The following is a 12,015-nucleotide window of genomic DNA, read 5'->3' on the forward strand; positions in this document are numbered from 1 at the left end:
TCTCTATGTTCCTTCCAAGGGTACATAATGCTAAGGGAAAAAGAATACATAATGCTTGTAAAATCATTATGAAATAGCCTTCTTTTTGTCTATAAAGTATGCTTGCTTGTCTTTTATATATAATATATAAATATAACATATAAATATTGGGATAAAAAAGGTTTGCCCTCTTTGAATAGACTCTGACAAAAAGCTACAGAATAATTAGCAGTATTAGGTAATAGTTCATATCCTTAACTGGAAAATCCATTCCAGGGAAGCTGCAGCAACAGACATTATTCCTTAAAGAAAGATTTTTGGGTGAGCTATGAAGTAGACACCAAATGGAGTGAGAGCAAAGACCAGCAGACTAAATTCAGTGTTTGTTAGTAGAAATGAAAAGCATTCTTTTCCTAAGGAGGGTTGTTAGTGCATTAAGTGCTCAAAGTTTAGGCAAGTAAAATAAAAGCATCCTAAAAAGGCTATGAATGACTTAAGACCTTAAGAACAAATCCAGGTAAAACCTAGAATGTTGTCTGGTGTGGTAGCCACTATCCTCATGTGGCTATTTAAAGTTAAAATAAAATCAAAATTAAATTCCTAACAAGAATTCCACATGTAAACAAGAAAGGAAATCCAGATACAGGTCTCATACCCTACACAAAAAATTAAAATGGATCTCAGTCCTAAATAAAAATGAAAATTTCTAAAACTCCTAGAACATAACATAACAGAAGAAAATCTAGGGGTTTTATGACTTTCAGATACAAGACCAAAGACACAGCTCACAAAAGAAAAAAATTGAACACTAGACTTCATTAAAAATTTCTGATCTGTGAAAGAAAATGCCAAGAAAATAAAAAGACAAGACAGGCCAGGGGCAGTGGGCTGGCCGGGCGTGGTGGCTCACACCTGTAATCCCAGCACTTTGGGAGGCCAAGGTGGGTGGATCAAGAGGTCAGGAGTTCAAGACCAGCCTAGCCAAAATGGTGAAACCCCGTCTCTACTAAAAATACAAAAATGAGCTGGACGGGGTGGCAGACGCCTGTAATCCCAGCTACTCGGGAGGCTGAGGCAGGAGAATCCTTTGAACCTGGGAGGCGGAGGTTGCAGTGAGCCGAGATCACGCCACTGCACTCCAGCCTGGGCGACAGTGTGAGACTATGTCTCAAAAAAAAAAAAAAAAAAAAACAAGACACAGAAAATATTTGCAAAAGACATATGATAAAGGATTGTTACTCAAAATATACAAAGAACTCTTAAAGCTCAACAATAAGAAAACACACAACGTGATTTTAAAGTAAGCCAAAGCCCTGGTGAGACATCTCATCGAGGAAGATATGTAGATGGCAAACAAGCAAATGAAAAGGTGCCCCACAACATATGTCATCAGGGAAATGCAAATTTAAACAACGAGATACTATTACACACCTATCAGAAAGGCCAAAATCCACAACAATAACCACACTAAACGCTAATGAGGACATGAAGCGACAGGAACTCTCATCCACTGCTGGTGCAAATGCAAAATGGTACAGTCACTTTGGTAGATGGTTTGGAAGTTTCTATAAAACTAAACATATTCTTAAACATATGATCCAGCAACCACACTCTTTGGTATTTACCCAAAGGTGCTAAAAACTTACGCACATACAAAATCTGCACATAGATGTTTAAAGCAGTTTTATTCATAATTGCCAAAACTTGGAAGCAACCAAGATATCCTTCAGCAGATGAATGGATAAACAAACTGTGGCACACCCAGACAATGGAAAGAAATGACCTATTGCAAATGAATACCAGAAAAGAAAACCAAAATATCGCATGTTCTCACTTACAAGTGGGAGCTAAATGATGAGAATACAGGACACACAGAAGGGAGCAACACACACTGGGGCCTTTCAGAGGATGGTGTGGAAGAGGAGGGAGAGGAGGAAGAGAATCAGGAAAAATAACTAGTGGGTACTAGGCTTAATTCTTGGGTGATGAAATAGTCTGCATAACAAACACCCATGGCACAAGTTTACCCAGGTTACAAATCTGCACTTGTACACCCCTGAACTTAAAAGTTCAAACAAAAGAGAAATAAATGACTTATCAAGCCATGAAGACAAAGGAACCTTAAATGCATATTACCAGAGGAAAGCCAATCTGAAAAGGTTCCAACTAGACGACATTTTGGGAAAGATGAAACTATGGAAACAGTAAAAAGTCACTGGTTATCAGGCCAGGCACAGTAGCTCAAGCCTGTAATCCCAGCATTTTGAGAAGCTGAGGTGGGTAGATCACCTGAGGTCAGGAGTACGAGACCAGCCTGACCAACATGGTGAAGCCCCATCTCTACTAAAAATACAAAATTAGCTGGGCATGGTGGCAGGCTCCTGTAATCCCAGCTACTCAGGAGGCTGAGACAGGATAATCGCTTGAACCCAGGAGGCAGGGGCTGCAATGAGTTGAGATCGCGCCATTGTACTCCAGCCAGGGCCACAAAAGTGGAATTCTGTCTCAAAAAAAAAGTCAGTGGTTGTCAGGGCTTAGGAGGCAGGAAGGGATGAAGAGCTAGAGCACAGATTTTAGGGCAATGAAACTATTCTGTTTGATACTATAATGGTGAATACACATCATTATACATTTGTTCAAAGCCATAGGACGTACTCTCCCAAGAGTAAATTCTAATGTAACTATGGACTCTGGGTGATGATATGCCAATGTAGGTTAATCAACTGTAACAAATATAGCACTCTGGTGGAGAATGTGGCTAGTGGGGAAGGCTGTGCATGTGGCGGGGAAGGGGTACATGGGAAATCTCTGTACCTTCCTCTCAATTTTGTTGTGAACCTGAAACAGCTCTAAAAAATAAAGCATTATAATTAAACTCCTTGGTCATAATAACCATATTTCAAGTGTTCAATAGGCCCATGTAGCTAGTGGCTACTGTGTTGTGCTGGACAGTAAAGATATAAACATCTCCATCACTGCAGAAAACTCTCCTTGACAGGACTGTTATAGAGGGTAAGGGAAAGTGACGGACTGACCTGGGGTCTGGGAAAAGAGGAACTACTAACAAGGGCATTTGTCCTACAGCATTTAGTACTTTATTGAAGGATCAGGTGGATTTACCTTTCCTTTTCCACCTGCTTTTTTTTCCCTCCTTGTTGCTGCCACCATCACTGCTGCTGCTGCTGTTCTCAGAACTCTGGGAATCTGACTGACCATCACTGCTTTCTTCTGAACCTTCCGATAGCTCTTTGACCCCATCCGGCACATCTTTCTGAAAATGTAGGCATCCAATTAGGATTAATCATTACCATTTCAGCAAACAGAAATTAAACTTCTGATATGCAATGTTGCAACTTAATTGCATTAATTTTTGTTACTATAGGATTCAGTAGTAGAACCAACAATATTTTCTGAATTCCTGTCATCATCTCTTTGAGGCAAATAAGCTAATGTTTCCAACTACATCCAAAGATAAAAATCATATAAAACATTCACATGCAGGCACAACACAGGCTTAAATTAGACAAAAATTGGGTAGATATGAGTCCAGGTAAATGATTAAATACGCTAGATTTTAAAAACTACATCATTTTATTGGCTGGGCGTGGTGGCTTACGCCTGTAATGCTAACATTTTGGGTGGCTAAGGCAGGAAGAATGTTTGAGACCAGGAGTTCAAGACCAGCCTGGGCAGCATGGTGAAACCCGTCTCTACAAAAAAAACGCAAAAAAAAAAAAAAAAAAAAAAATTAGCTGGGCATAGTGGCACACTCCTATAGTCCCAGCTACTTGGGAGGCCAAGGTGGGAGGACTAAGCCCAGGAGTTCGAGACCAACCTGGGCAACATGGTGAAACCCCATCTCTACAAAAAAAAAAATACAAAAATTAGCCAGGTACAGTGGCATGCACCTGTGGTCCCAGCTACTTGGGAGGCTGAGTTGGGAGGATCATCTGAACCCAGGGAGTTTGAGGCTGCAGTGAGCTGTGATCCCACTACGGCACTCCAACATGGGTGACAGAGTGAGATCCTGTCTCAAAAAACTAAATAAAATAACTTCATTAAATATATGTATATCCATGTGTGTATGTTAAGTACCATTATGTACTCTGAATTCAATTACAGAATAAGAGTCTAGACATAAGGGATAGTGCATTATTTGAATCTAATTGGTTCCTGAATATTGGTTAGTAAGTAGCAAGAATTAAATAAAAAAGAAATCTTTTTTTTTTTTTTTAAATGAAGGTCCTTCCTGACAGAAAAAAAGAAATCATTTAACAAATCATATGAAACTCTTTGGTTTCTGTACCTAGAAAGAATGCTAATCAGAAAGGACAACTATGTCAGCTTAGTATGTGAGAGATATAACAAGACAGTTCCAAGACCAAAGACTAGAAAACAAGATTTCCTGGCTTTACCCTCTCCTAATTGTACAGCCTCGGTTAAAATCTTAACCTTTCATGCTTCAGTTTCCCCATCTACAAGGTGGGGATAATAGTACCTACCTTAAAAGTTCATTCTTCAATTAGCTCAAGTTAAATGAGCTAATAAATGTAAAATGCTTAGAATCGTGCCCAACATAAGAAGTCAAAAAATATTAGCTACTATGTGTTTACATAATATATAGAAATACACATGTATGGCTAAACACACTAGTGAGTGTTAGTGGTTTTTTTATTTTTATTTTGGGAGATAGGGTCTCACTCTGTCACCCAGGCTGTAGTGCAGTAGTGCGATCACAGTTCACTGTAGCCTCGACCTCCCAGGCTCAAGCAATCTTCCCACCTCAGCCTCTGGAGGAGCTGGGACTACAGGTGTGTGCCACCATACCCGGCTAATTTTTAAAATTATTTATAAATCCGGGGTCCTACTGTGTTCCCCAGGCTGGTCCTGGGCTTGAACTCCTGAGCTTAAGCAATCCTCTTGCCTTAGCCTCCCAAAGTGCTGGGATTATGGGCATGCGCCACTGCACCTAGCCTGTGAATGTTATTTCTAAGCTATAAAACTATCAGCGGTTCTTTTTTCCTCCAATAATTTATTTTCCCACATTGCTTTAATAATCAGATAAAAAATAATTCTGACAGACAAAAAATGTGACCCTCCTACACAAAACTGACACCCATATGACATTATAGCCAAGACTATAAATTTTGATCTAGTTAAGTTAGCTATTTTTTATTTATGTTCTAGTGCCATTTCTCTCTGAGCTGTCTCTTATGTCATACACACTTTCTTAAAATACACACCCCATATTTTTCTATTCTTTCCTTCAAAATGCAGGACAGCTTTTATAGAGTTAGTTGTCAGCCAGACATCTTGACTTGTAGGTTCAACAAGTATCTGAAATATAAATATAATTATCTTCTTTTCTTAAAATTTGTGATCCGTACAGGATCAATTGCTCATGCCCCAAATTCTAGAATCATTTCAGCCCCTTTTACCCACTCCAAATGCTATATATTTTATTTATTCCTCTAATGTCCCTTGTCTCCATCTCTTTTACTAGTCTCTTAATTCAGGCCCTGAGTATTTCTTCCAAACAACCATAACCACCTTTCTGACAAATTTTCCTGCTTCACTCTTAAATCTATCCTACTAGTTATCCTCTTCAACTTGGATTTTATTATGCTTTTCTCCTGAAAAACCTGTGACATCTACCACCCCACAACCCATACACAAACTGCTCAGTCAGGTTTTCAAAGGCCTCCAGTGTTTGATCTCTACATAACGTTTACCACACTGGAATCTTTACCACTTAAGCCCACGCAAAAATTATGGTCTAATCACTCCAATTTACTCTACTTTCAAGTCCACTCTGAATCTTTCCAACTGTGCCCTTGCTTAAGCTATTCCCATGTCCTGGAAGGCCCTTCTTATTATTTATCTGACAAAGTCCAGCTCAAATCTGAAAAGTTAACAACAACAAAAAACTTCCACATTCCTTTATTCAAAATTCTTATTTCTCTATATTATCACATTATTTTTAAAAACACAGAACATTTTGAGAGTATGCAATTATTTTAGGAACTATAATGTGAACTTCAAGAGATCAGGGGCCACAGCTTAACCCTCTTTACAGCCTTTATAGTGTCCAGCATAGAGGTAATATTGTGATATAGTCTGAAATACATATTTGGTTCCTGACTACAGTTCCTGGCCTATATATGTGGTTCCTGACTACAGTTCCTGGCCTAGAGCTCTTTTTAGCTGTTATAATTTCCTAAGCAATAGTGCTACTAGTAGAATCTTCTCCTCTTATATTTGGTCTTGACCCCAGCTTCTGACACAGAGCTCCTAAGACCTCTGCAATTTCCTGAGTAAAAGGAGCATCTGACACAGCTAATTTCCTGGGTGATAGAAGCATCTTTTCTTCCTCTTGGTGAGCTACTGCATAGTCTCAGGATGGGGGTTGGTTTCCAGGGGAACCAACTATGTGACTAGAGGGTTGGAACTTTCACTCAGTCCCCAATCTCACGGAGGGAGGAGGCTGAAGGTGGAGCTGATCACCAATGGCCAATAATTTAATCAGTCATGTGTACTGAAGCTTTCACAAAAACCCAAAGGATTGGGTTCTGAGAGCTTTGAGATTTAGCTGATCACGGCCGGGTACAGTGGCTCATGCCTACAATCCCAGCACTTTGAGAGGCCAAGACAGGCAGATCACCTAAGGTCAGGAGTTCAAGATCAGCCTGGCCAACATGGCAAAACCCTGTCTCTACTAAAAATAAAAAAAATAAGCTAGGTGAGGTAGCAGGCACCTATAATCTCAGCTACTCTGGAGGCTGAGGCAGGAGAATTGCTTGAACCCAGGAGACAGTTTGCAGTGGGCTGAGACTGCACCACTGCAATCCAGCCTGGGCAACAGAGCGAGACTCCAATTCAAAATGAATGAATGAATGAATGAATGAATGATTTAGCTGATCACATGGAGGTTCCTGGAGGGTGGCAAGCCCGGGGAGGGCACACAAGCTCTGTGTACCTTCCTACAAACCTCACACTAAGTATCTTATCCATCTGGCCATTTATCTGTATCTTTTGTCATATCCTTATAATAAATGGGTAAATGTAAGTAAAGCACTTTCCTGGGTTCAGTGGGTAATTCTAGCAAACTAATCAAACCCAAGGAGAGAACCCCAATTATATAACCAGACAGTCAGAAGTACAGGTCACAACCTGGGACTTGCAACAGTTGGCATTTGAAGGGGATGGGAGGGTACCAAGCCCTCAACCTGTGGAATCTAACACTGTCTCCAGACAGATAGATAGATAGCATCAGAATGGAGGTGAATTAGAGCAGTAGTCCCCAACCTTTCTGCATCAGGGACTGGTGGTGTGGAAGACAATTTTTTTTCACAGAAGGGTTAGGGAGTGGGGGTGAGGGATGGTTTCAGATGAAACTGTTCCACCTCAGATCATCAGGCATTAGATTCTCATATAGAGTGCACAACCTAGATCCCTCACACGCGCAGTTCACAATAGGGTTTGCACTCCTATGAGAATCTAATGCTGCCACTGATCTGACAGGAGACAGAACTCAGGCAGTCATGCTTGCTTGCCCACCAATCACCTCCAGCTGTGCAGCCGGGTTTCTAATGGGCCACAGACTGGAACTCTAATTGTTAAAGGACATTCAGCTGATGTCTGCTGGAGACTTGCTTGGTATGTGAGGAGAAACATCCACACATCTGGTGTTAGAAGTATTCTACTTAATGGTGTATGAGAATAGGGAAAACACTTTAGTATTTTTTTTCCCCAATCTCTACAATAGAATAGGCATTTAATAAATTTTTTAAACAGTATAGAAGGTCTAGAACAGCTAAAACCAAAAAGAAATACAGAAAGGTCCATATGAGAACAAAGCCCTGTAACCCTACGAAGTTCAACAGAGTATATAAAAAGGAAGCAGGTAGGTAGGTAGGTAAATAAGTTAGATCTTTCTAATGTTAGGCTCCACACAACTATTGGACATAGTGATGACTACAGCTCAAAGCTAAAAAGGTAACACACATATACATGGACACAGTCACTGTATACCAAACATTCATTCCCCTTTAGCTGATAAATTTCCTTTGGGGGAAAACTCACTCTCCTCAATTCACCCGGCTTGAGCAAGCTTAATCTCAACCACATCTACAACTGGCCAATCACAAGACTACATACTTTTGACAAGCATGATAATTCAGCTATACTCATGTAAGCAAAGCCAAACCAATTAAGCCAAATCAGAATAAAGTCAGAGGCTCCTGCTTTAGTTCTTATCTCTTTTCAGATTTACAGCTTGCAGAGTGCAGGTTGGGGGTGAAGTTATATATGATGAGGAGAGACTGACTGAGAACGAAGCCAAAAGAAAGTGGAGACACCAAACCCTGATGATGCCAGCTGAGCTTCTGGATCCAGCCCGGGTTTCCTTAGAATTTTCAGTTACATAAACTAATAAATTGTCTTACTCAAACTCATTTGAGTTCATTTTACAGTTCGTAAGTGAAAAGTTATTGATAAGTAAAGGTCCTTTCTCAGTGCAGGAATTTGAAATTAGCAAGCCTGAAGGCCGGGCACAGTGGCTCACGGCTATAATCCCAGAACTTTGGGAGGCCGAGGCGGATGGATCACCTGAGGTCAGGAGTTTGAGACCAACCTGGCCAATATGGTGAAACACAAGCTCTACTAAAAATACAAAAATTAGCTGGGCACCTGTAATCCCAGCTTCTGGAGAGGCTGAGACAGGAGAATCACTTGAACCCAGGAGGCAGAGGTTGTAGTGAACTGAGACTGCGCCACTGCACTCCAGCCTGGGCAACAGAGTGAGACTGTCAAAAAAAAAAGAGAAAGAAATTAGCAAGCTTGTTATGTTAGAAAGAATATGGGCTTGGGAATTCAGTCAGATCTGGGTTCCTATACTGGTTCTGATACAATATGGGCAACACTGGGCAAGAAAATCCAATATTCTGAACTTTGACTTTCCCCATTATAAAAAAAGGAGTAATAACCACAACTGTGAATTGTGGTAGAGAATGAACTGAGAATGTAATGTGAAGCATCTAGGCAGAATGCTCCACAGAAACAATTATTATACAAATGTTGTGGGGCTCTCCATTATAAAAAAGGAATATTTATCATCTTTACTAGAATTTCAGGTATATAATAATCTATAGAAAAATATACATGTATTATTTTCCTAATTGTAATCATATTTCTTTTTCCTGTATTTTTGTACAAACAGCAAAACAAACAGCAATAAAAAATTATTAAATGGTATTCACCCCAACTGTGAATTGTGGTAGAGAATGAACTGAGAATGTAATGTGAAGCATCTAGGAAGAATGCTCCAAAGAAACAATTATTATACAAATGTTGTGGGGCCCCTTAAAAGGTCACTGGAAGTCATTTATTTATTTATTTATTCATTTAATTTTATCTAATTTTATTTTTTGAGACAAAGTCTCACTCTATCGCCCAGTCTGGAGTGCAGTGGCGTGATCTTGGCTCACTGCAACCTCCGCCTCCTGGCTTCAAGCAATTCTCTTGCCTCAGCCTCCCGAGTAGCTGGGACTACAGGCACATGCCGCTACGCCCTGGCTAATTTTTTATATTTTAGTAGAGATGGGGGTCACTGTATTGCCAAGGCTGGTCGCAAACTCCTGAGCTCAGGCAATCTGCCCACCTCGGCCTCCCAAAGTGTTGGGATTACAGGCATAAGCCACCACGCCTGGCCGGAAGTCATTTTAATTTCATTCTTTCAAGATAAGATTATCATCAATAAAAAAAAATAAAGTTACTTCTCTGATCTACCTATAGTTATAGTTTTAAAAAAATGTACTGGGTGCAGGTTTCAAAATATTACCTCTTTCTGAAAATAAGCTCTTCAATAACAGAATTCTGTCCCTATGAGTCAAATATTTGTATGTGGTCACTTCCTGTTTTTTCTTTTTAAATGACTCCCCAACAAAATATTTACCTTCAAAGTATATACTCCCATTCTACCTGGAACCTTATAGAAGATGCCCTCTTCACCTCTGGAGTTTGTGTGAAGCATTGCATTCAGGCATGCAAGAGGAGAAGTCCCACTGCAAAACAAAGAGGAAATGTGATGAGGGACGCAACGATTAACTTCTGTCTCTGAATATCCTATGTAACACTTACTCAAGATAAAATTAATTAGTCAATACTCCTTTGACTTAAACATGTCTTATAAACTATAAAAAGTCTACCAATATAGAAAGCGGCTGCCATGGAGAAAATGGATGTAAAAATCATTCCCATGTATCTACAAAATAGTAATTCCTTAATGCTGATCCAGTATCTAACATTTAAGTCAAGAAAAATACAGAAGTATTACAAACATATTTTGTAAACATTCTATTTAGCACAAGCTTTACAAATGTCCAGAGGTAAAATGAGAAAAAAGAACACACACAAACACACACAGATTCAAACAAACAGTATTAATTCCCTTGCATACTGCTGCACCAGACTGAATCTTAGTTGTGAAACTAACACATTGCCATTGTCTCTTGTATTCAAACCTATCATGAGATCACTTAAAAAGGTATTAAGTACGCTTCTGAATATTTATTTTATATGTAGCAACTTGGTTAAATGTTTATTAATTCTAATATATATGTATCATCTTTACTAGAATTTCAGGTATATAATAATCTATAGAAAAATATACATGTATTATTTTCTTAACTGTAATCATATTTCATTTTCCTGTCTTTTTGTACTTATCTAACAAAACAAACAGCAATAAAAAATTATTAAATGGGTATTCTTGATTTGTCTCTCTGCCTTTTTTTTTTTTTTTTTTTTTTTTTTTTTTGAGACAGGGTCTCACTCTGTCACCCAGGATGGAGGACAGTGGCATGAACGTGGCTCACTGCAGCCTCAACCTCTTGGGCACAAGCATCCTCCCACCTTGGCTTCCCAAAGTAAGTGGATTACAGGCGTGAGGCACCATGCCTGGCCTGTGCCTTTCTTAAGAGAACAGCACCAATATTTCACCACTGAGCCCAATGTTGGGTTTTTGTTTAAAATAATTAGTCACATATTAAGAAAGAGGAAAGAGAACTATAAATTAGATGCATGCTTTCTGACATACACCAAATGGAATCATATGCATTAAAGAGTTAGTATAGGCCAGGTGCAATGGCTCACGCCCGTAATCCCAACACTTTGGGAGGCTGAGGCGGGCGGACCACCTGAGGCCAGGAGTTCGAGACCAGCCTGGCCAACATGGCGAAACCCTGTCTCTACTAAAAATACAAAAATTAGCCAGGGGTGGTGGTGCGTGTCTATAATCCTGACTACTTAGGAGGCTGAGGCAGGAGAATCACTTAAACCTGGGAGGTAGAGGTTGCAGTGAGGCAAGATCACAACACTGCACTCCAGCTTGGGTGACAGGAGACTTGGTCTCAAAAAAAAAAAAAGAGTTCAGTATAAAATATCAAATTATAAATTGACTAGCATAAAATTAATTAAAATGTTTATCTCTGATAATTAACCTTTAGTTTTTATATAACAGGAATTACAAAAAGACCAAGAAGTTGGCCCGGACAGCCTGGAGGACAGAGTGAGACTCTATCTAAAAAAAAAAAAACCAAAACAGTTGGATAATATTTAAATAAGAGTTTTTGAATAAGAGCAGTATTAAAATATAGAACACAAAAGTACAGCAGTAGGAAAATATTGTTAAAATCAAGTATTAGCATAAGATTAAGAGCTGTAGTATTAGGTTGGTGCAAAACCACAATTAATTTTGCACCAACCAAATATTTTAAAATAGCGCTATAATACTAAAAGATAATGTTTCTACATCTAAGGAAAATAACAAAATCATTAGATAAAATATTATACTTCACGTAAGAAAAACATTAGGTAGCAAGCAAACACAGAGAAAGTTCATATGGAAGCAATGAAATGGAAACAGTGGTCTAGAGTCTCTGGAGATGTGTGGCATCCTTAAATGGTTTTTAAAATTTTCTCATAATACCTGAGGCTTAAGGCAGTTTACCCTCCATTTCCAGCTCTTTTCCCTCTCAG

General features: G+C 39.3%; 1 protein-coding gene across 5 annotated transcripts in view; it reads right to left on the bottom strand.

Annotated features, from left to right (window-relative positions):
• The window catches only part of ASXL2 (ASXL transcriptional regulator 2), a 160,583-nt gene that overhangs the window by 67,657 nt on the left and 80,911 nt on the right, over positions 1–12,015 (bottom strand). For all 5 annotated transcript variants that reach the window (XM_017876858.1, XM_017876854.1, XM_017876856.1 and 2 more), the window contains 2 exons: positions 9,932–10,040; positions 3,100–3,250 (listed from right to left, as the gene is read on the bottom strand). In XM_017876858.1, coding sequence (XP_017732347.1) covers positions 3,100–3,250; positions 9,932–10,040 — 260 coding nt within the window. The remainder of the gene's footprint in view (positions 1–3,099; positions 3,251–9,931; positions 10,041–12,015) is intronic.

The sequence above is a fragment of the Rhinopithecus bieti genome, unplaced genomic scaffold (assembly GCF_001698545.2).
Source record: "Rhinopithecus bieti isolate Rb0 unplaced genomic scaffold, ASM169854v2 scaffold_7681, whole genome shotgun sequence".
Classification (NCBI taxonomy): Eukaryota; Metazoa; Chordata; class Mammalia; order Primates; family Cercopithecidae; genus Rhinopithecus; species Rhinopithecus bieti.